General features: G+C 57.8%; 1 protein-coding gene across 3 annotated transcripts in view; it reads left to right on the top strand.

Annotated features, from left to right (window-relative positions):
• The window catches only part of ABL2 (ABL proto-oncogene 2, non-receptor tyrosine kinase), a 76,601-nt gene that overhangs the window by 9,611 nt on the left and 43,277 nt on the right, over positions 1–23,713 (top strand). Inside the window, exon 1 of one of the 3 annotated variants that reach the window (XM_055120334.1) lies at positions 2,922–3,157. The exons of 1 other annotated variant lie outside the window; for it this stretch is intronic. In XM_055120334.1, coding sequence (XP_054976309.1) covers positions 2,998–3,157 — 160 coding nt within the window. In that variant the 5' untranslated portion in view covers positions 2,922–2,997. Of the gene's footprint in view, positions 1–2,921; positions 3,158–23,713 lie in introns of those variants that run through there. One more of the 3 variants, XM_055120336.1, reaches the window with a different exon arrangement.

Below are 23,713 nucleotides of genomic sequence, written 5' to 3'. Positions count from 1 at the left end.
TTAATGAATTAAAATTATTTTCTTTTTTGGTCACACATACCCGGCAATACTCAGGGCTGAGTCCTGGCTCTGCACTCAGGAATCACTCCTGGCGGTGCTCAGGGGACGCTATAAGATGCCGGGGATCGAACCTGGGTCAGCTGCATGCAAGGCAAATGCCCTCCTACTGTGCTATCGCTCTGGTCCCCTCTCATTTTTAAAAATATATTTATGGGGCTGGAGTGATAGCACAGCGGGTAGGGCATTTGCCTTGCATGTGGCTGACCCAGGTTCGATCCCTGGCATCTTATAGCGTCCCCTGAGCACCGCCAGGAGTGATTCCTGAGTGCAGAGCCAGGAGTAACCCCTGTGCATCGCCGGGTGTGACCCAAAAAGCAAAAAAAAAATAAAATAAAATAAAATAAAATTTATTTATTTTTTGGTGGGATCACACCCGATGGTGCTCAGGACTTCTGACTCTGCGTTTAGGCATCACTTCTGGTGGGCTTGGGGGTCCGTATGAGATCAAACCTGGCTCAGCTGTGTGTATTTTAGTTTATTTTTGGGTCACACCTGGAGATGCTCAGGGGTCACTCCTAGCTCTTGTGCTCAGGAATTACTCCTGGCTTAGGAGATTATATAGGATATTGGGGATCAAACCCAGGTTGGTCTCTGTACTACCTCCCTGCCCTCAGCTGTGTGTAAAGCAAGTGCCCTGCTCTCACTGTACTATTGCTGTGGCCACACATAGTTCTCTCTTGAATGCACGCATCTCTTTCTCTTCCCCCTCACATTCCACCCAGGTTCAATCCCCGGCATCCCATAGGGTCCCCTGAGCACCGCCAGGAGTAATTCCTAAGTGCAGAGCCAAGAGGAACCTCTGAGCATCGCTGGGTATGACCCAAAAAGAAAAAAACAAAAAAAAACACTATTTTGCTTCACTTAAAAAACAATAAGGGTTGGGGGCTGGAGCGATAGCACAGCGGGGAGAGCACTGGCCTTGTATGCGGCCGATCCGGGTTCTATTCCCAGCATCCCATAGGGTCCCCTGAGCACCGCCTGGAGTAATTCCTGAGTGCAGAGCCAGGAGTAACCCCTGTGCATAGCCGGGTGTGACCCCAAAAGCCAAAATAATAAGAATAAGGGTTTGGGGAGATAGTACAGCAGGTGAGGTACTTGCCTTACTGGTGGCTGACCCTGGGTCCAATTCCAGGCACAGGTTAGGGTCCCTGAGCCCAGCCAGTAATGACCCCTGAGTGCAAAGCTGGAAGTAATCCCTGCACACCGCTGGTGTGACCCCAAAACAGCAACAAAATAATAATAAAGCACGTAGGGTGTTTGCCTTGCACGCAGCCGACCCGGGTTCGATTCCCAGCATCCCATCTGGTCCCCCGAGCACCAACAGGAGTAATTCCTGAGTGCCTGAGCCAGGAGTAACCCTTGTGCATCGCCAGGTGTGACCCCCCAAAAAATAGCAAATATAATATTAATAATAAACTAAGTTCAGTACACAAGAGTTGCAGTAATCAGTTCTGTGTTAAGTGGATTAAACCTGAGATTTCACTATTACCATCGAAGGACTCGAACATGTATTTATTCATTTAAAATCAATAATGTTTGGATGGCTCCTGGTAACTTTGCCAATCATTTAAGATAAGGTTCTTAATAATTTATAATTGCTGAATCAAAGAGTTATTGAATTATAGACTCATGGGGCGGAAAGGGACAGCAAAAGGTCATTTAATCCATTTCCTTATTTTCAAAGAGGAGGACTTAATTCTGCACAGGCCAGATGAAAAATCCTCTTCTTCGCTCTCATCCAAAAAAACTTTTAACGTGTAAACTATAAATGGAACTGCATCGGGCTCTCTGGAGGCCTTTAAAGATTTAATGTAACATCAATACAGAGACAGACCTGCATGCACTGCATGCACAAAAAAATTTTTTTTTTGTCTTTTTGGGCCACACCTTGTGGTGCTTAAGGCTGACTCCTGACTCTGCACTCAGGAATCACTCCTGGCGGTGCTCGGGGGACCCTATGGGATGCCGGGGATCGAACCCGGGTCGGCTGCGTGCAAGGCCAATGTCCGCTGTGCTGTCGCTCCAGCACTGTCTTTTAGCCCTGACCCTGACCCTTCACCTGCACCTGCAGGGCGGGAGCAGCTCACCTGGGGCGCTCCGCCCAGGAAGGACAGATTTGACAGGTGTGTGTGTGTGTAGGTGAGGGGGGTAGGACGGGGGAAGAGCGTCAGCTCCAGGACCCTCCCCCCTGCCCCCTCCCCGCCTTATCCCAACCAAAGGTGGTAAAGGAGAGATTATCGATTTTAGGAGAGGCTTGAAAGGACCGCGGCTAAAGGAAATGCGGCGGAGGGAGCCGCAGCCGCGGCGCCGCGGGCACGCGCGCGACCCACGCCGCGGGGAGGGCGGGGCGACGCTCCGGGGCGTGGCCAGACGCCTCGGGGGCGCGGCCGGCCGCCGCGGGGGCGTGGCTGCCGTCGCCGAGGCGTGGCCAGCCGCCTCCGAGGCGTGCCTCCCTCCGCCGAGGCGTGGCCATCCGCCGTGGGGGCGTGGCTGCCGCCGCCGAGGTGTGGCCAGCCGCCGTCGAGGCGTGCCTCCCGCCGCAGAGGCGTGGCCAGTAGACGTGGGGGCGTGCCCGCCGCGGCGGAGGCGTGGCCCGCCGCCCCGGGGGCGTGCCCAGCTTTCGCAGGGCGGGGCCTCCGTCCCGCCCCGCCCTCCGCGCGGCGGCGGCGGAGGTGACTGGGCCGGGCCGGGGGCGGGCGACGCTCTGCCCCGCGCCCGCCCGGCGCTCGGTGGTTTAAAGATGGCGGCGGCGGCGTTGGGGGCGCGGGCGCGGGCGCCGGCGGCCGTGTGAGGCAGCGCGGGGGGCGCCAGCAGCCGGGCGAGGCGGCGCGAGGCCGGCGCCGGCGCGGCGGAGGCGGCGTCGGCGTTGGCGGCGGCGGCGGCGGCGGGGGCATGTGAGCGCGGCCGGCGCGGGCGGCCGACGACGCGCGCGGCGCGATGGGGCAGCAGGTGGGCCGCGTCGGGGAGGCTCCGGGGCTGGCGGCGCCGCCCGCCCGCGGGCTCCGGGGCAGCAGCGGCGCGGCCAGGCCGGGCTTCCGCCGGCGGGACCCCACGGGGCGCAGCGCCGACGCCGGCTTCAACGTCTTCGCGCAGCACGGTGAGTGGGGGCGGGGGCGCGTCCCGGGGCGGGGGGCGCGCGGCGGGACCCCTGCCCTGCCCTGCTCGGACCCCGGGCCGTCTCCCCCTCTGCGCCGCGCCTGCCACTATTTATTATTATTATCATTATTATTAACCTTGCAGGACCCTCCGGGGCAGCGGGCCGGGCCGCGGGACCCCCCCACCCCCGACCCCGCGCCCCTTGCGCGCGCGGGTCCGAGCGCCGCTTGCCCGAGTGTCCCGAGTCGCGGCCGGCCCGGGCCGGGCACGTGCCGTGTGGGTGGGCCTGCGTGGGGGGCGCTGCTCCCCGGGGGCCGCGTGGGAAGAGCCTCCTTTGGGGGATGGGGGGCGACGACGGGGTTGGGTAAGGGGGAATAATAATAATAAAAAAAAACCCAAAACCCAGGGAGTTGTGATCCCTCCGGCCCGGGCGCCCCGGGACGCGGAGACCCCCACCCCCCCGTCGCGCAGGAAGGAAGAGTGGACGGGGGGCGCGGGCGCCGGAGCGGGGGGGGGGCGAGGACAGAACTGACCTTCATGGGGCCCAGGCACCCGAAAAGCCCAGGAGCGGGGACGTGGCGCGCTCCGTGAAGGGCTGGATTGTCCGGGGCTGGGGAGAGGCAGGGAGGATGGACCCGGGCTGGAGAGGAAGGAAGGGGGTCGCGGGAGGAGAAGGGGTGCCCCTCCTCACCCCCCCTCCGCCGGGACCAGCGGCTCAGACCCCCGTGGAGCGCTGCCCGGCCCCGGTGGCTGGGCTCCTGGGGGGCTTATTGATGTCCTGGGAGTGTTGGGGGGGGGGCTCTTCACGACACTTAGGCTGGACCTGTCCCCCTCCTCCGGATGACTGGCCGTCCAGCCGTGTCCCCAGGCCCCAGGAGGAAGGGCTGAAGGGGCTGCTAGCTCCTCTATTATTATTATTATTATTATTATTGCTATTATTATTATTGCTTTTTGGGGTCCCACCCGGCAATGCACAGGGCTGACTCCCGGCTCTGCACTCAGGAATCACTCCTGGCGGTGCTCCGGGGGACCCTATGGGATGCCGGGGATCGAACCCGGGTCGCAGGCCTGCAAGGCCAACGCCCTCCCTGCGGTGCTAGCTCCGCTGTTAGGGTGCTCTCTGCCGGAGGCCGTGGGGGTCCCCTTTCCGGAGGGGTACGGGGACCCGACTGGCAGGGGTGACATGAGTAGGGAGCGAGCAGAGCTGGAGAGGTCCCGGTCTGCCCCCCCCAACTGGGTGGTGTCCAAGGCATCTTCTAAAATGTTCCTGATTTTTGGGGCTGGAGCAATAGCACAGCGGGGAGGGCATTTGCCTTGTACACGGCCGACCCGGGTTCGATTCCCAGCATCCCACAGGGTCCCCTGCGCACCACCAGGAGTAATTCCTGAGTGCAGAGCCAGGAGGAACCAGGTGTGATCCTCCCCCCAAAAAAAAAATAATAAAATGTTCCTGATTTTTGTTACTGTTGTTTGGGGGTCACTCCTGGCCGCGCTGGGGGGACCGGAAGGGATGCCCGGGGGGTCGAACCCTGTTGGCTGCCTGCAAGGCCCCGCACAAGCGCTGGATTCTGACTTCAGCCGGGAAGCAGCAGGTTGACCAAAGCTTTGAGGAGCCTGGGTTGGGGCCACCCCTGGAGGTACTCAGGGGGTCCTCCTGGCTCTGTGCTCAGGGATCACTCCGGGCAGTGCTCGTGGGACCCTGTGGGATGCCAGGGATCGAACCCGGGTCATCTTCGTGCCAGGCAAACGCCCTCCCCACTGTGCTGCCTGACGCCCGTGACCCCGAGATCGAATCCTGCCCAGCTCAGCTGCTGCTGACCTGTGTGCGAGTGGGCCGTTTGACCCTCTCGGGCCTCCCCACCTCTGGTTTAGCTTTGGACCCCTCGCCTGTCAGGGAGGGGACCCAGAGTAGTACCCGGTTCTGAGTAGTACCCACGGATGGGGCGAGCGTGTAAAGGTTGGGGTCTCCCAGCGTGGTCGTGGCTACTCCGTGGACTCCGCGCCCAGGGGGAGAGAACGGCTGAAGGCTCATCTCCGTGGAGTGAGTGCGTCTATGCAGAGCGTTTGGTGACCTGGAACACTGGAACGCACGCGTGTCGGCTGCTGCCATCTGCTCTGGCTGTTCCTATCATTTTTTCTTTCTCTTTGGTTTCGGGGCCGCCTGCAGCGATGCTCAGGGCTGACTCCTGGCTCTGTGCTCAGGGATCACTACTGGCGGGGCTCGGGGACCCTTTGGGGTGCGAGGGATTGACCCGTTTGGGCCCCTCCCCGCGGCCCTGTCTTTCCCGCCCCGTACAGATCCCTTTCGTGAGTGTAAGGATAGTGGCGCTTTCAGACAGGAAGTCAGCTTTGACGGGAGGTTGGATTTACACGTAGGATTTAGATGTTGTTGAATACTCAAGACGGTAACGCTAGTTGGAAATGATCACTTTGGACAAGAGCTGAGTGTTGAAAGTGGACAAAGGGAGATACATGATGACCTTTTGGCATCTGTATCACAAACTGTAACGCCTAAAATGATATATATATATATATATAGAGAGAGAGAGAGAGAGAGAGAGAGAGAGAGGTGCCTGCCATAGAGGCAGGCAGGGGTGGGAGGTGGCTTGTGGGGATGGGAGGGAACCTGGGGACACTGGTGCAGGGAAGTGACACTGGTGGAGAGACGGGTGTTGGAACACTGTGACTGAAAATCATGAGCAGCTTTGTAATGCTCTATATCACGGAGATTCAATAAAATAAAAAAAATTTTAAAAAAGAAGATAATCAGGGGCTGGAGCGATAGCTCAACGGGGAAGGCGTTGGCCTTGCACACGGCCGACCCGGGTTCGATTCCCAGCATCCCATATGGTCCCCTGAGCACTGCTAGGGGTAATTCCTGAGTGTAGAGCCAGGAGGAACCCCTGAGCATCACCGGGTGTGACCCAAAAGGAGAAAAAAAAAAAAAGATAAGCAGTGAAATGTGTGTATGCTGTAGAAAAGATTTTAGCAGCCCATGATGTTTCTTCTTTTTGAGAAGAAATGGTGGGCTGGAGTGACAGTGTAGCGAGGAGGACGCTTGCCTTGGACAACCCGGGTTCGATCCCTGGCATCCCCATATGGTCCCATAGGCCTACCAGGAAGAAAGCCCTGAGCACCGCTGGGTATGACCCAAACACCAAAAAAAAAAAAAAAAGTATTTTCTCACTGAAAATGAGAATATTTTTCATTGTTAAACGTGAGTGCGTGTTGTACTAATTTGCCTTGTTTAAGTGACCTTCATGAATGTCATTTAGAAGGGAGAAAATAATCGGGCTGTTTGTTCGCCAGCGGTGAGTGCTGTGTGATTCTTCCAAACTCTTGTGATTGCGCGTTTTTTTTTAGGGGAGGGTCGATTACTGTCTTGTGATTAATAACTGGAGTTGAAGGCTTGTGTTTCCGGTGTCTGATGTACCTCACACACAGTTGCGTGATTCCGAGTCGTCTTTATTTTGCCGGGCGCCTCGTTAAAAATCAGCCGCAATTGACAAAGTTTGCGATACTAAAAACGTCTCTGAAATGAAGCCCGTTATTTTGCACGGACAGGTTAATTCCGATCACTAGCTCGTGAGTTTGGGGTCGCTGTTCTGGGGGGAGGAGGCCGGCTCTGCAGCTTACCCCTGGATGTGCTTTGGGGGGGTCAGTCTGGGTGCCCAGGGACCCCACGGCTCAGTGTTGGAGATCAAGAGAACCAGGGCACTGGCCTGGCACGTGACTGGCTCTGTCCAAGACTCCGGCCCAAACTTGGACACCCCAGGCGTGACCCCTGAGCACAGAGCCAGGAGTCTGCCCAGGAAGCAGCGTCATGAATAATTGAGAGTGGCCACGTCCCCGCTAAGTGCCTCATCCAAGTCCAGAGCCTGCGCGTTGGCACCGAGCCGGGCCCATGTCTGACCCTCATGTCTGACCTCAGCGCACGGTTTGCGGCTCCTCCGCGGCTTGTGGCTTTAGTGCTCCAGTTAGGCCAGGGGCTGGTGCTGAAGCGACAGCCCTGTCCCGTCTCAGTCCCTCGGAGGGCTCGGGATTGGGCTTGGGGGCGAGCGACCTTAGGGCGCTTGGAGTTCTGTGTCTTCTCCGTGTCAGCTGACCCCCGACGGTCATTATTTGGCTTGGGGGGTCGTGCCTGGTGGCGCCCGGGGCTTCCTGGCTCTGCTCAGGTATCTCTCCTTGGGGGGGTGTGGGGGATCCAGTGGGGTGCTGGGGAGCGAACCTGGGTACTTTCAAAAAGCAGTGCAAAGGTGGGGACCCCGTGGATTCTTTCAGGAAGGGGGGCCCAGGGCTCAGGTGCTGGCCACGCCGGCCCCAGGGGGTTTCGTGCCCTCGTGTCTGAAACCATAAACATAGGCCGGTACAGATGGACAGTGCAGGAGAGAGAGAGATTGAGAGAGAGGGGGAGGGGGAGGGAGAGGGAGGGAGAGAAAGAGAGAAAAGAGGAGAGGAGAGATTTCATTCTAAGGTGGAGGTTTGCTTGGCTGGTTAATATTAATGACTTTTATTTTTTTCAGTCACACCCGGCGATGCTCAGGGCTGACTCCTGGCTCTGCACTCAGGAATCACTACTGGTGGTGCTCGGGGGACCCTATGGGATGCCGGGGATCGAACCCGGGTTGGCCGCGTGCAAGGCAGATGCCCTCCTCGCTGTGTTATCGCTCCAGCCCCAGTATTAATGACTTCTGTTATAACTTTCACCTGGTGTAGCTTATGACCCCCCCTTCCCCCCCACGTTTCTACTCGTGCTCATAACGTTTCTTGCTGAGACGGCACAGCGGGCAGGGAGGGAGGGGGGGCCCTTGCCTGGCACACGCTGACCCGCCCCGCCAGGACTGGCCCCTGAGCGCACAGCCCGGAGTCAGCCCTGAGTGCTGCCAGGTGTGGCTCAAAAACAAAAGTTAATAAAGAAAACCTGTTTAGTCCACGCCCTCAAGGGCCCAGGTGCTCTGGGGTCAGGGGTCACTCCGGTAGTGCTTGGGGGCCAAGTGCAGTCCGTGGGGTCAATCCGGGGTCAGCGACTCCTCGCCCCTCCCCCCATCAGACGGGCCTTTCCCTCTTTCAGCTGCCTGGGGGGGGCGCCCTTCATCCCCCAAGGGCCTGCTTCCGGGACAGACTCCCGGGGTCTCGCTGCTACCTGCTTCCCGACAGACTCCTGGGTTTGAGTGCTGTTGTTTTCCCAAGTCCTGATGCTCTGGGACCCCCGTGCGGGATGCTGGCGCAAACGCCGATCTGACTCTGTCCGCACCTCCGGGGCCCTCGGGGTCGAGGTGGGATTCAAGGCTGGACGTTGCCGGCCGGGGTCCAGCGGCTGCGGGTTCTGTTTCAGAGCCCCGGGAGCACTGCAGGGCAGCCCCAGGAACAGCCCCCGACCCCCACTAGGGGTCCCTCCCACCCAGAGCGAGATCACGCCCCCTCGCTTCAGTCTCGGTCACATCAGACACAGGATGCGCTGCCAGTCCCTCTTCTCAGACGGTCTCAAAAGTGCCCTTGTTCTGGGCCCCTTTCATAGGCTGGCAGCAACTTTTTTGCTTGGGCAGGAACTTATTTTTTTTTTTTATCCCCTTAAAAAAAATCACCCATTTGTGGATGATTCTTTCTGGGTTTTTGAGCGAGACTCCTCTGAAAGGGTCTGGGGGGAAGGCAGGCAGGGCATACAGGGGGCTGCCACCTGCTCCCACGGGTGTAGAGAGGGGGTCTTGAAGTAGAGGCAGAGAGGTGGTGTGTGCTTTGGGAGTGTGGCCAGGACCATTCTTAGCACTTTATACCAGGTTTGGTTTTATTTTTTTGCTTTTTTTTTTTTTTGGGTCCCACCCAGCAATGCTCAGGGCTGACTCCCGGCTCTGCACTCAGGAATCACTCCTGGTGGTGCTTGGGGGACCCTGTGGGATGCCGGGGGTTGAACCCGGGTCGGCCGTGTGCCAGGCCAACGCCCTCCCCGCTGTGCTCTTGCTCCGGCCCCTTGACCAGTCTTTTGGAGACCACATAAAATCCTCTTTGCCTGAGAAAGAGACCAAAGTCGGCTTTGGTGTGTACTAGGCGTGTAGGTATCTTTCGGGGTATGTTCACAATGTCCTTGTGTGTGTGTTTCTAATGTCAAATATTTTTGGGCTCCCCCTGCCGGCTTTCTTGCTGTTCAAATGAGCCGCATCTGTGGCTGTCTGCTGTGTCTTTCCTGCGCCCCGTTTCTCCTGAGACTGGTGGTTAGGCTTTCAGAATGTTCTGCCAGGTGTGTACATACCCCACCTGCAGATTGAGATGGCCCAAAGGAACAGTTGAGGTGGCCCAAAGGAACAGACTGATCACGCAGCGGGGAGGGCACTTGCCTTATCGACCCGGGTTTGACCCCCGGCACCTCCTTTGGCCCCTCCTACCCTGCCAGGAGTGACCCCTGAACCCAGAGCCAGGAGTCAGGCCTCAGCTGACCGGGTGTCCCCGCCCCCCCAAAACAACATCAACGACAATAACAGAACAGTTGGGTGACTCACGTGCTGTTTGGGATCATGGTTATAGCGCCCCCCCCCCCCACACACCACCTGTGGCAGTGCTTCGAGGATGCTCCTGGCTTCGTGCTCAGGTTCCAGGTACGCTGGGCTTCCCTGCGTGTGGAGCCGTGCTCTGACGCCCTCATGGGAAAGGCCTTAGCTTTCAGGGGAGGGGGAGGCGCTTGCCCAGCCGGCGTCCATCCTTGGCTCCCCTGAGGGTCCCCTTGGTCTGCCTGGGGGGATGTCAGGGGCGTCTGCCTTGGTAAGCTTGACTGTCCTTTCCCCTCTGGGTCCGAGGAGTCGTCAGGGAGAGGGAACAGGGCCCGGCATTGTCTGGTTCTCCTAGTCGCGAGACATGCGAGCGTGTGTTTGGCGACGCAGGGGAGAGAACGTAGCGAGCAGGCGGCCTGGGTTCCACCCTGGGCACCGCCCGGGCCCCGAGCACAGGACCAGGAGCAGCCCCGCGCCTTCCAGCCGGGCCCCCAGCCCCACGTTAGTCATGAGAGCCAGCGGCTGCACCGCTCGCTGGGCCAGAAGCTGCTGGGTGACGGTCTTGTGCACCGTCGCTCAGGGCTGACTCCTGGCCCTTACTCAGGGGTCACTTGTGGTGGTGCGCAGGCGGCCCTCTGGGGTGCCGGGGATCGAACCCGGGTCTGCTGTGTGCAAGGCAGGGCCCCTCCACCCTGTCCTGTGGCTCCGGCCCGAGGGCGCCTTATCTTCTACTCCAGGGATCATGGACGCAATATTTAGCTTGTGGGGATGGCAAAGGAGCTTCCCACTCAACTTTTTCTTCATGTGGCAGATTTTTTTTTTTTTGAGAGGGTTTTCCCTTTAATTCCGACGCCAGTGCGTAAACCCAGGGCTGCTTCCGCTCCCGGCCCTGCCCTCCGGGCTGCCTCCGGCCACTCTGCACTCGCACATCTCGGGGAGAATCTTTAGGCCTAGAACCTCTGTCCTGGAGAATGCTGCTGCTTCCATGCGTGTTGGCAAACATACATTGATGAACACACATGTTGAATACATGCCCATGTTGACGAACATACATGTTGGCGATTACACACACGTTGGTGGCCATGGATGTCAGTATACATACACATGTTGATGAGTATACATATCACTGAACATGTTGATGAGCACACTGATGAGCATACACGCTGATGGACATACATGTTGATATACATACATTTTGACGAACACTCTTAGGAAGTAGCAGAAAAGCAAAAACAAAACCCGAGCCCTGGACTGAAGCAACGGCCCTGCCCTGCGGTCAGGATTCTTGCTTTGCTCTGCGTCCTGCCAACCTGGTTCCTGTCCCTGCCTCTGGGCCCTCAGCCACTGCTAGGGGGACTCCAGAGCACTGGGCACTGCCGGGTCTGGCCTGGACCCTGAAGGAGTCAGGGGAAGTGGGCCGGAGCTATAGTACAGTTAGGAGGGCGTTGGCCTGGCACGTGGCTGACCCGGGTTCAATCCCCGGTATCTCATAGGGTTCCCCCAAGCCCCACCAGGAGTGATTCCCGAATGCAGAGCCAGGAACAACCCCTAAGCATCGCCGGGTATGGCCCAGAAAGCAAAATAAATAAATAAAACTTTTTTTTTAAGAGTTCAGGGGAAAGGTGAACTCTTAAAAAGGTGCTGGCCTTGCATGTGGTGACCTTGCTCTGGCCCCCAGCCTCAGTTGGACCTCCTAGCCCAGTACTGGGAGTAGCCCCCAAGCACTGCAGGGCGTGAGCCCCCAAATCCCCCCCAACCAAGTCTTGTGTAGTTTTTAAATTCTTTTTTTTTTCTTTTTCGGTCACACCTGGCACTCCTGCACTCAGGACTCACTCCTGGCGGTGCTCGGGGGACCCTATGGGATGTTGGGAATCGAACCCGGGTCGGCTGAGTGCAAGGCAAACGCCCTCCCCGCTGTGCTGGCGCTCCAGCCCCCTAAATTATTGTTGTTGTTGTTGGGCGTGGGGTCACACCTGGCAGTGCTCAGGACTTGGTTGTGGCTCTGCACTCTGGGGTCCTTCCTGGAAGGGCTCCAGGAACCGTCTGGGGGTCCGGGATCAAACAGGCCCCGGTGCTGTGCGTCTGTCTGTGGTGTAACCTGCAGGTGTGCTTCTGGAGTCACTCTGGTGACTGCCTGCCTTGGCTGGGCCCAGCAGGCAGATGTCCACTCCGACGCACAGACACACGCAAGCGAGCAGGCGTGGGGAGCTGGCCCAGAGGGCCACAGCATGCACTCTGCACGCGGGAGGCCCGAGTCCCAGCCCCACGTGGCCCCTCCGCACCCCCCAGGCCGGGAGGCACCCTCCCCCCAGCACTGCTGGGGATGGCCCCAAATGAGTACAAGTAAATATTCTTGGTTTTGTTTGTTTCGTTTGGGGGCCACACCCGGTGATGCTCAGGGCTGACTCCGGGCTCTGCACTCAGGCATCACTCCTGGCGGTGCTCGGGGGAACCCCATGGGGTGCCGGGGATCGAACCCTGATTGGCTGTGTGCAGGGCTGACGCCCTCCCCGCTGTGCTGTGTCTCCGACCCTGTCAGTATAATGCAACCCCACATTTAATAAGGGTTGCTTAAGACATAACTCCGGGCTGGAGCCATAGCACAGCGGGGAGGGCGTTGGCCTTGCATGCGGCCGACCTGGGTTCGATCCCCAGCATCCCATAGGGTCCCCCGAGCACCGCCAGGAGTGAGTCCTGAGTGCAGAGCCTGGAGTAAGTAACTCCTGTGCATCTCCTGGTGTGACCTCCCCCACAAAAAAGGTGACTCTTTGCTGCCCCTGCCCCCAGCCCCCAGCCAGCCCCGCTCAGCAGGGCTTCCCTCTCTGATCTCCAGGCAGCGGAAGAGCCTTTTCCTTCCTGTGCTCAAGGTCAGGGAGGATGTTGGGCTGGGGGTCCGTGTCACGGATAGGATAGTGTGTGAACACGCGTTTCTCCCCCGCCGCGGCCCCCTGTGTGTCAGCCCCAGTAAACGAAGCTCACAGGACTGAGTTAGGGCTCACAGCTGACACTCAGCGTTTTGTGGCTCCCTAGATTCCCGAGGCAGCTGCTCCCCCAAGAGGGGCCGCAGCTTCTCAGCTGGGTCAGTGGTTGGGGGGCTTGAGCCAGGGGTTATATGGGTCACCAGATAGAAGGTGCTTGGGGTCACCTCCAGGGCCTCAGCTGGCCTTTGTCTGGGCCTCTGAGAGTCCATTCCTACCCTTTTGCTTAGATCGATGGCTTTTTTTAATTTTTGGGGTCACTCCCGGCTCTGCAGTCAGAATTAACTCCTCGCAGTGCTCAGGGGACCCTGTGGGATGCCGGGAATCGAACAGGGTCGGCCGCATGCAAGGCAAACGCCCTCCCTGTTTTGCTATCGCTCCGGCCCCAGATCGGTGGCTTTTAGCCTCTTGATTCCTCATGATTCATGGTTCCGTTCGATTCGGCTGCCTGGAGTGGCTGATCCGGAGAACCTGGTGTGGGCTCTGGGCTGAAGCGTCGGTGGCCAGAACCGAGCCAGGCAGAGCTGTACCAGTCAGTGGTTGATACATCCACAAGTTCCGGTGGTTGCCATGGGCACACTGAACAAGAGAAAGGAACTGATACATCTGACAAGTCAGGGAAGGGAGTTGATGCATCCTCTGAGGTAGAGGGGAAGAACTGATACATCTGACAAATCAGGGAAGGGAGTTGATACATCCTCCAAGGTAGAGAGAGGGGAAGGAACTGATACATCTGACAAGTCAGGGAAGGGAGTTGATACATCCTCCAAGGTAGAGGGGAAGGAACGGATACATTCCGGAAATGAGAAGAAAGTCCATCCGCTGCCCTTCCAGGCATATACAGTTTATTTGACGCAGGTTCTCATGGTTTGTCTTTTTTTTTTTCTTTTTGGGTCACACCCGGCGATGCACAGGAGTTCCTCCTCACTCTGCACTCAGGAATCACTCCTGGCGGTGCTCAAGGGACCCTATGGGATGCTGGGAATCGAACCCGGGTCGGCCGCGTGCCGGGCAAATGCCCTCCCCGCTGTGCTGTCGCTCCAGCCCTGATGGTTTGTCTTTGCAGCTGCTACTATGGGCAGTTATATTGAATTTGGTTTTATTCTGACCTAGTGTATTTTCTCCCCTTCCACACCCCCCACCCCCACGTTTTTTGGGACACAGCTGGTGGTGGGCTCAGGGCTTCCTCCTGGCTCTGTGCTCCGGATCACCCCTGGCCATGCCCAGGCTGGGCTCTGCAGGAGAGCGCCCCGCCCACTGTCCTATCGCTTTGACCCGGAATTAACTTTTTCAAGGACTGTTGAGGTCAGCTGGAGTCCATGCTTTGGCCGTGGGCGGCCCGGGTTCGGTTCTAGCGAGTTCCCCAGCTGTGAGCAACCTGTGTGGTTTTCCACAGTTACTACCAATGTACATGCCGGCCTGGGCAAGGGTGCCCGCTCTCTATCCCCGGACTGTCCTGCCCTCCTCCCCCTCCCTCCTCTCCTCTCCCTCCCCCTCTTTTCCCTTCTTCCCTTCATCTTTCCTTCCTGCCTTTGTGATATTCACACTTAGTTCTAGCACCTTTTCATGTACCGGTTGGCCATCTGTATGCTTTTCTTTTCTGTCGGGGGAGGGTTGTCCACACCCAGAGATGCTCAGGGGTAACTCCTGGCTGTGGTGTGCTTGGGGGTCCATACGGGGTTGCTCGGGATCGAACGGGTTTGGCCTTTGAGCCGCGTGCGCAGGTCAGACTCCCTCCCCGCTGTGCTGGTGCTCCGGGCCCTGTGTGTTTGCTTGCTTTGCGGCGTGTGCTTGCTTTGGAAAAGTTTCTGTGCCGCTCACCCACCTGTTTTGTTACTGAGCACACACACACACACATACACACACACACACACACACACACACACACACACACACACACTATTGTATATAATTCTTCAGCCCTCATTCCGTAGCTGCTTGCAGCCAGCCTTCATTTCCATCTGAGTCATGGAGTTTGGCTTTTCCTTCTGGTTAGGGAATCACCCTTACGGGAGCCCTCCCCGCGTCGGTGGGCTGGCGCGGGCCGCTGGGGCAGGCTGGGGCCAGGGGTGGGCCTGAGCCTTGCACGGGCCAGATGGCTCTGGCCCGCAGGGCACCCCGTGCCCTAGTTCAGGGGCTCACAGGGTTTCCCTGGTTTCTGCATAATTTGCCCCTTTTCTTCCTTCCTTTCAGTTTTCCTTGCGTCCTCACTCCCTTCCTTTCCCTCCTTCCTTCCTCCCCCTCTCCTTCCTTCCTTCCTTCCTTCCTTCCTTCCTTCCTTCCTTCCTTCCTTCCTTCCTTCCTTCCTTCCTTCCTCTCTCCTTCCTTCCTTCCTTCCTTCCTTCCTTCCTCTCTCCTTCCTTCTTCCCTCCCTCCCTCCCTTCCTTCCTTCTTGCCTCCCTCCCTTCCTTCCTTCCTTCCTTCCTTCCTTCCTTCCTTCCTTCCTTCCCCCCTTTCTCCTTTTCTCTCTTTCTCCCTTTTTTCTTTTTGCTTTTGTTTGGGGGCCACACCTGGCTCTGCTCTCAGGAATCACACCTGGCGGTGCTCGGGGATTGAACTCGGGTCAGCTGTGTGCTGGGCAAATGCCCTCCCCGCTGTCCCCTCTCTCTGGCCCCGGCGTTGCTCTTCCGTGTTTATTCGGCCTCATTGTAGATTGATCCTCTCTTGTCCCCCCATCCCTGACCGTCTCCCAGTTCCCTTGAGTTCACCCTGGCTTCTATGGTGGCGGTTGGTTTTCTGTGGGGTGTCTGGGTGCTGGGTGCTTGGTCACGAGTGATGAAGACGAGTCCGGGTGTACCTGGCAGGAAGCTACATGACCAGCGCGGGGCCTTCCGGGAGCCTGGGGACAGGAATGCAGCCGGGCTGGCCCGAGACAGGGGAGGCCGCAGGCAGCTCCCGCTGTCCTTCCGTCCTGCCCCTGGCTCCCGTCCACTCCCTTCCTCCTTTCCTGTCCCTTACACTCGCCTCTTTTCAAAAGCGCACACTTGGGCCGGAGCCAGAGCCCAGCGGGGAGGGCCCTGACTTGGCACACCGCTGACCCGAGTTCGACCCCTGACATCCCCTAGGGTCCCCCCCCCCCCCAGCACCGCCAGGAGGGATTCCTGAGTGCAGAGCCGGGTGGGACTCCAAAACCAAAATAAGTAGTTAAAAAAAAAAAAAAAGCCTTCGGGCTGGAGCGATAGCACAGTGGGTAGGGCGTTTGCCTTGCACGCGGCTGACCCGGGTTCGATTCCCAGCGTCCCATATGGTCCCCTGAGCACTGTCAGCAGTAACTCCTGAGTGCAAAGCCAGGAGGTAACCCCTGTGCATTGCCGGGTGAGACCCAAAAAGCCAAAAAAAGAAACAAAAACAAAACCTCTTCCCTCCCCCTGATTGAAATTGGTTCTGGGCCCTTCCCCGGTGGGGCCCCAGGGCTCTGCCCTGCCCCCCGCATTGTGCGTCTTGGAGAGGTGCCGCCCGCTCATGCACCCCAAGTTGGCTCTGCCGCCTGGGGTTCCCAGCACCTTGGGGACAGCAGAGGGTATGTGAGCACTGTGGCACGAGGCCCGTGTGGGCTTCTCTGCCAGCTGCGTGTGAGAGTGCCACACAGCTGCCCCTGCTGACCACGAGGTGTGAGGGCACCTCGGCCAGACGCAGGCCCCCAGCGAGTGAGTGAGTGTGTGTGTGTGTGTGTGTGTGTGTGTGTGTGTGTGAGAGTGAGAGTGTGAGTGTGTGTGCGCACGCGAGTTCTTCCTGACTCTTGGCCGTTGCAGCATCTCCCCAAAATGGGCCAAAGTCGCAGCACGTTACTAGCCCGGCAGGCATGGCTTTGTGTTTGCCGCCTGACCCGGGACGGATCTGGGAGCCCGTGGCCCTGGTCGGGCTCGGGCTGCTTCCGGCTGACGGGCCTGAGCTCGCTATTAATAGCGCAGGCCTCGGTGCCGGCCGCTGGGTTTAGCTCCTGGATTAGATGTCTGATCTGGTGCCTGACCCGGGCGAGACCCCGGCCATGCACTCTGCGGGGCCGCCGGGTCCCTTACCTGCTGCGAGGGCGGCTGAGAGGCGCAAGAATGAAATCATCATTATAAGTAACGACAACAACAAATCTTTTTTTTTTTTTTTTGGTAGTTTGCTGTGGGGCCACACCCGGCACTCAGGGCTGACTCCTGCCCTTTCCTTGTGAATCACTCCTGGCAGGGCTCAGGGGACCATATGGGGTGCAGGGGATTAACCCGGGTCAGCTGTTGGGCAGGGCAGGCGCCCTCTTGGTTGTGTCATCTCTCCAGCCCCCTACGTGTAAACTTACTTTGTTGCTTTGATTTTGGGCCTCCCTAGGGGCCCAGGGGCTGACTCCTGGTGGCCTCAGAGGAGCCTGTGGGATGCCGGGGATCGAACCCGGGTCAGCCGCATGCAAAACAAGCGCCCTCCCTGCTGTCATACCTTTCTCTCTGGCCCAACATGTAAACAACTTTTTTTTTTGGTGTTTACTTTTGCTTTCTTGGGGTCACACCCAATGATGCTCACAGGTTCCTCCTGGCTCTGCACTCAGGAATCACTCCTGGCAGTGTTTGGGGACCCTGTGGGATGCCGGGGATTGAACCCGGGTCAACTGCGTGCCAGGCAAACACCCTCCCCGCGCGTGTGCTATAGCTCCGGCCCCCCAACATGTAAACTTCCTACCCTTACTGGACTGTCAGTGGTGATTGGGGTGCGGGGAGTGGAGTTAGGGGGCCGGGGCGTCTGGGCAGGCCCAGGTTTGGTCCCCGAGGACTGCCCTGTGTGGCCCCCGAACAAAAGCCAAACAGGAAGTGATAGCTGTCACTATTTCATTTTTCATCACTCTCTTAGAAATTGCCCGTTTTGTCTTATTTTTCGGTTGCTACCCATACATCGCAGGCAGTTCTCAATGTGTCCAGGACTGATTCCACGGCTGTCCAGGCCGGGGGGAAGGTCTGAGACGTGACAGTAGAGGTGGCGAAGGATTTTTGGGCCCGTGCTTTGCCTTCAGGATGCTTGTGGGAATATGAGCATCTCAGGTCATTTGCCTCCTGTTATGCACAACACACACTCTTTTCCTCCCTCACGAAGGGGCACTTTTTTCAATCGGGGAGGGTAGAGGTTTTTTTTTTTTTTTTTCTGGCTTTTTGGGTCCCACCCAGAGGTGCTCAGGGGTTCCTCCCGGCTCTGCACTCAGGAATCGCTCCTGGCGGTGCTCGGGGGACCCTATAGGATGCCGGGGATTGAACCTGGGTCAGCCGGGCGTGCCAGGCCAGCGCCCTCCCCACTGTGCTATCGCTCTGGCCCCACGAAGGGGCACTTTGAAATCATCCTAGGGGCTGGAGAGAATAGCCCAGGGCTAAGTCGGTCTGGACAAGCATAGGGTCCCCCAGCGGCCAGGAATAGTCACTGAGCGTGTCCCGCTGTCCCCGCCCCCAGTCACCCTGAAGCCCATTCTTATGCACAGAAACAGACGCTTTTCTGGGGGCTTCGGGGAAAGCAGAGACAGAAAAGCAGCCGGAAGGTGGGACTGGGGCTCTCGCTGGGCGAGGGGACCCCAGGGAACTCGGGGTGAGGGGGGAGTTTGTGTGCAGCCTTCCTGTGCAGGCTCTGGGGTGTCTCTCTGGCTCGGAGCATCTGTCTGGAGTCTGGTGGGTGCGTCTGTTGGGTCAGGACGACGCTCGGGGCCTGCCTTCCGCATCGCGACTCTTCTTGTGTAAAGCTCAGGTCCTGGGGGCCGGAGAAGCAGCACAGTGGGCAGGGCGCTTGCCTTGCACGGGGCTGACGGGGCTCGACCCCCGGCACCCCCTGTGGCCCTGAGCCCCGCCGGAGTGATCCCTGAGAGTACAGAGCCAAGAAGACACGAAACACGAATCACAGCAGGAGAGATGCAGCTCAGCGTGCCAGATGGCTCGGGGCGGGCCCCGGGTACCGGAACCGTCAGTACCTGCCCAGGGGCCCAGGGGCCCGAAAACTGCTCCTGCTGCTGCCTCTCGCGGCCCCTCAGGTCCGTGTCCCTGCAGAGCTGTGTCATGGGCAGATGTTCCCTGCAGGTGTGTCCTGGGGCGGACCCTCTCTACGGCGTGTCTGCCCGTGTCTCCCGCTCTTGACGCTCCAGTGGAAACTGCCCCAGCCTTAAACCGTTTTCGAAATTCATCACTCAGGAAGTTTGTCCTGTCCTTAAGGAACGCTCGTTGCTTTAAAAAAAAAAATGCTTTGACAGGGGGCCAGGAGGACTGGTCAGTGGTTGGGAACCTTCGCATATGTGTGGGGTCAGAGAGCAGTTAGGATAGAGCCGGGCCCAGCATGACGGTGATGGTTAGAAAGGCTCACTCTGGGGGCTGGAGCCACAGCACAGCGGGGAGGGCGTTGGCCTGGCACGCAGCCGACCCGGGTTCGGTCCCCGGCATCCCATAGGGTCCCCTGAGCACCGCCAGGAGTGATTCCTGAGTGCAGAGCCAGGAGTCAGCCCTGAGCACCGCCAGGTGTGACCTCACAAAGCAAAAGAAAAGAAAGGCTCACTCCAGACAGGAGCTGAGCTTGGAGAGGGGAAGTGATATACGTGACAACTGTTCAGTTTCTGTCGCAAACCATAATGCCCAAAGGAGAGAGGGAGGAAGAGAGAAGACAGGTGCCTGCCGTAGAGGTGGAGGTGGGGGGCACTGGGGACGCTCGTGCTGGGAAATGTCCCCTGGAGAAGAGGCAGGTGTTGGAACATAGGACTGAAACCCAGTTATGGACGACAGCTTGCTGTCATTCAGTTAAACAAAAAACTAAAATAACGTGGGGTTTTTGTTTTTTGATTTTTTTTTTTTTTTTGCTTTTTTTGGGTTACACCCGCCGATGCTCAGGGCTGACTCCTGGAATCACTCCTGGTGGTGCTCAGGGACCCTATGGGATGCTGGGAATCGAACCCGGGTCCGCCACGTGCAAGGCAAACGCCCTCCCCGCTGGGCTATCGCTCCAGCCCCTCAAAATAACGTTTTAAAAGATTTTGTTTTGGGGCCACACCTGGCGGCTCTCACAGCTTGCTCCTGGCTCTGTGCTCATTGTGGCGGGGAGCCAGGATGCACACCAGGGTTCTCTCTGACCCCCTTGTCTCTTTTTATTTTTTTATTTTTGACTTTTTTGTTTTTTCTTCTTTCTGGGTCACACCCGGCGATGCACAGGGGTTCCTCCTGGCTCTGCTCTCAGGAATGACTCCTGGCGGTGCTCGGGGGACCCTATGGGATGCTGGGAATCGAACCCGGGTCGGCCGAGTGCAAGGCGAGTGCCCTCCTCGCTGTGCTATCGCTCCAGTCCCTGTTTTTTATTTTTGTTGTTTGTGTCACGCCCAGCAATACTCAGAGCTTACTCCTGGCTCAGTGCTCAGGGATCATTCCTGTATGCTCTTGGGGTCCCGGGCACATATTGGGGTTCAGCCCTTGTTCTGCCCCACACACCTAAGCCATGGGAAAGGACTGTTTTGCTCTTTTGTTCTGGGGAGGGGGAGGGTCCGGGTCACAGCTGGCGGTGCTCAGGGATCACTCCCAGAGCTGCCAGGACGGGACCATATGGGTACAGGGGAACAAGCAGGGTTGGCTGTGTGCTTGCGAGGGCTTGCCCTCTGCACAGGCTCTCTGGACCCTGTTGGGCCCTTTCGGGCCCTTCTTTTTTTTTTTTGTTGCGTTTGCCCCTGGCACTAGGCAACATCATCATCATCCCGTTGATCATTGAATTTCTCCATCGGTCTCAGTAACGTCTCCATTCGTCCTAGCCCTGAGATTTTAGCAGCCTCTCTTGACTCGTCCTTCCCAACGATGCCGCCTTGGAGGCTCTTTCAGGGTCAGGGGAATGAGACCCAGCATTGTTACTGATTTTTGGCGTATGAACACGCCACGGGGAGCTTGCCAGGCTCTCCCATGTGGGCAGGAAACTCTCCGTAGCTTGCCAGGTGCTCCCAGAGGGAGAACTAGGCTATAAGATGTCACTTCCGGGAGCTTGGTTTTATAGTCTCCGGATGTTGGCCGTTGGTGGGATTACACGGCGCCAGGGACAGTCCCTGGGTATGACCCCCTAGCTACTAGAAAACGGGGGATCTGGGTGGAGGAGGCCCAGTCCTGATCCAAGCAGGCTTGGAGGTCTCAGCCCCGGGTCCCACACACCTGGGTTCCTCTGCTGGTTCCTTTATGCGTGAGTCTCGTCTGGACGTGTGGAGAGGGGCCTTAAGCATGGCTGTGGCTGGGTTCCGGAGGTCTTCGGCCGCCGGGAGGTCTGCTTGGGGCAGGGAGGGAAGCTGGAGCCCACCCCCTCTGAGGGGCTCCGGGGAAGACAGCCAGGTGTGTGGGAAAGAGACTCTCTGCCGCTAGACAACCTTCGGTACTTTTATCTTACAGTTTTTATTCTAATTTAATTCTGATTTATTCTAATTCCTGTTTCCTCACTCAGGTTAAGGTTTTCTTTTGTCTCTTTGGCTTTTTGGGTCACATCAGTGATGCTCAGGGCTGACTCCTGGCTCTGCACTCAGGAATCACTCCTGGTGGTGCTTGGGGGACCCCATGGGATGGGGATGCTGGGGATCGAACTCACGCCGGCTGCATGCACGACAAGCTCCCTCCCCGCTGTGCTATCACTTTGGCCCCAGATTAAGGTTTTTGTTTCATTTTGTTTGAATTTTTAGGCCAGACCTGGTGGTGCTCAGGCCCACTCCCTTGCAGTGGTTCTCCTTCTTCTGTGCTCTTCTTTGGCTTTGATTCTGGGTAACAACCTGGCTGTATGCTCTGGCATCACTTGGGGCTCAGGGGACCTTATGGGGTACTGGGGATCGACCCCAGGTCTGCCGCCTGCAAGGCAAAGCGTCCTCCCTGCTGTATGATCGCTCCGGCTTTTCTGCTCAACTCTTAAGTTTATTTAAGGACAAAATATTAACGGAAGCGATTGGGCGCGGGGGGGGGATGCATGAAAGATGCATCAGCGGTTATTTCAAGGTAAAGATCAATTGCTGATTCTGTGAGTCCAGTATTGTGCGATTTGCTGATACTCTGATCCTTGAAGCTTCTTTTGTCGTGTTGGAAGCCCTCCCCCTTTCTCTCCTGCGCTGTTAATTTTTTCATTCTGACCCTGGGCGCGGAGCATACTTAGTCTGAGGCATTAACCTTTCGAAAATAAAACTGTGGAGGAGGACAGCCTGGTTATATTCGATTCCTTTCCAAATGCCAGGAGTTGCTTCGCTCCTCTGGAGAAGGAAGCGTGGGCTCCCCGTCTCGGTGCGAGGTGCTGATTTCTCGGCGACAGAGCACGCCCACGGCCTTCAGCGCTCGCTTCTAGCCGTGCCCGCGAACCGGGCCCCACGGACTGTAGCAGAAGGGATGGAGGCCACTTTCTTTCTCTCCTTAAAATAAAGGATGGAGGGGCTGGAGCAATAGCACAGCGGGGAGGGCGCTTGCCTGGCATGCAAACTGGGTTTGATTCCCGGCATCCCATAGGGTCCCCTGGGCACCCCCAGGAGTGATTCCTGAGTGCATGAGCCAGGAGGCACCCCTGTGCATCGCCGGGTGGGACCCAAAAAGCGAAAAAATAATAAATAAAGGTTGGAGGGGCTGTAACAATAGCACAGCAGGGAGGGCATTTGCCTTGCACATGGCCAACCTGGGTTTGATTCCCAACATCCCATAGGTTCCCCTGAGCACTGCCAGGAGTGATTCCTGAGTGCAGAGCCAGGAGTCAGCCCTGAGCATCATCTCTGGGTGTGACCCAAAAAGCAAAATAAATAAGTAAAAAAAAGGATGGGGTTCCGATTCTGTTTCTGTGTGGCTGTTCAGGAACTCCTGTGAAATCCTAGCAAGCGACGCTCATCTTGTCTCGTGAAGAGAAAGTTTGGTTTCCACCTTTCCATTGTCTTGCGCCCTGAAACACGCCTTGGGGTGCTCAGGGGCTGTTGCAGATGTGGCCCTCCAGGGGCCCTGCGGTGTCGGAAGTGGAACCTGGGATTCCCACCGTCACCCCCTGCTCCTTTAAATCTTGTTCTTTCTGTTGGGGGGGAGAATGGGGCCACCACACACCGCTGTGCTTGGGCCTGACTCCTGGCTCTGTGCTCAGGGATCACTCCTAGCAGGGCTCAGGGAACCCTGTGGGGTGCCGGATCAAGGCGAGTGCCCTCCCCGCTGTGCTCCATCCCCTTCCCTCACCCCCCCACCCCGTATGCCTAGGCCTCGAATCTTCTGGAGATGAGCGATAGCATAGCAGGGAGGGCGCTCACCTTGCACACGGCTGACCTGGGTTCGATCCCCAGCATCCCAGAGGGTCCCCCAAGACCCCCCAGGAGTCAGCCCTGAGCATCTCTCGGTGTGTCCCCCCCCAAAAAAAAACCAACAAAATAAATAGGTCATTGGCCAGATTTTTTATTCTGACAGTGGCGGGGGGCAGGGGGTGGGTGCTGCCCCCAGCAGTGTTGGGAGACCGCGTGGTGCCTGGGGTCCCTGCTGGTCCTGACCCGTCTCCGGGCCCACCTGGGCTGAGTCCTACCTGGATGCAGTTGTTGAGCCACGAGCAGCTTTGTCTTACCCACTTGTTACCGGAAGTGATGTGCTCTGTGAAGAACTTATTTCAAGCCCCCCTCGGTAGTTTCTCCCGTTTTATTTTTGGCACTCCCTGGCTCTTGAGGAAGCACCCGGTGTTAATATTCATATTTGATTAACATTTAGAACAGTGGGTTATTTGAGTGATTTTTCCATTATCGCTTCTTCTGCTTTAAATGAGGGGCCCGGAGGGCAGGGTTGAACTCTCCGATTCACGCTGGTCTTATGCAACGTTCCTGGAAGCGCCGACGATCTTCAAAAGCTCGAGCACGGTGACTTCTCCGGGGATTTCTCGAGACACCAGTTTGTTTCTGGTTCCCGCGTCCCCTTTTAAAAACTCTGAACTTTGCAGAAGCCAGTGAGCGCTGCCTGGGGAAATAGGGACATGCTGAGTGAGGGGCAGGTGGTAAAGCCGGTATACTTGCAAACTTGAGTGTAACTGCAAGCCGAGGAGGAGGCGGAGAAACTTCCCCGGCCGTCCACTAGGGGCTACTGCAGTGCTTAGGGAGAAGCCGGCGGCACGCGGTTACGCTGAGCGCCTGCTTGCTAGCATTATTGCTTCTCT

The sequence above is a fragment of the Sorex araneus genome, chromosome X (genome assembly GCF_027595985.1).
Source record: "Sorex araneus isolate mSorAra2 chromosome X, mSorAra2.pri, whole genome shotgun sequence".
Lineage (NCBI taxonomy): Eukaryota > Metazoa > Chordata > Mammalia > Eulipotyphla > Soricidae > Sorex > Sorex araneus.
This window is presented reverse-complemented; position numbering and strand designations above follow the sequence as displayed.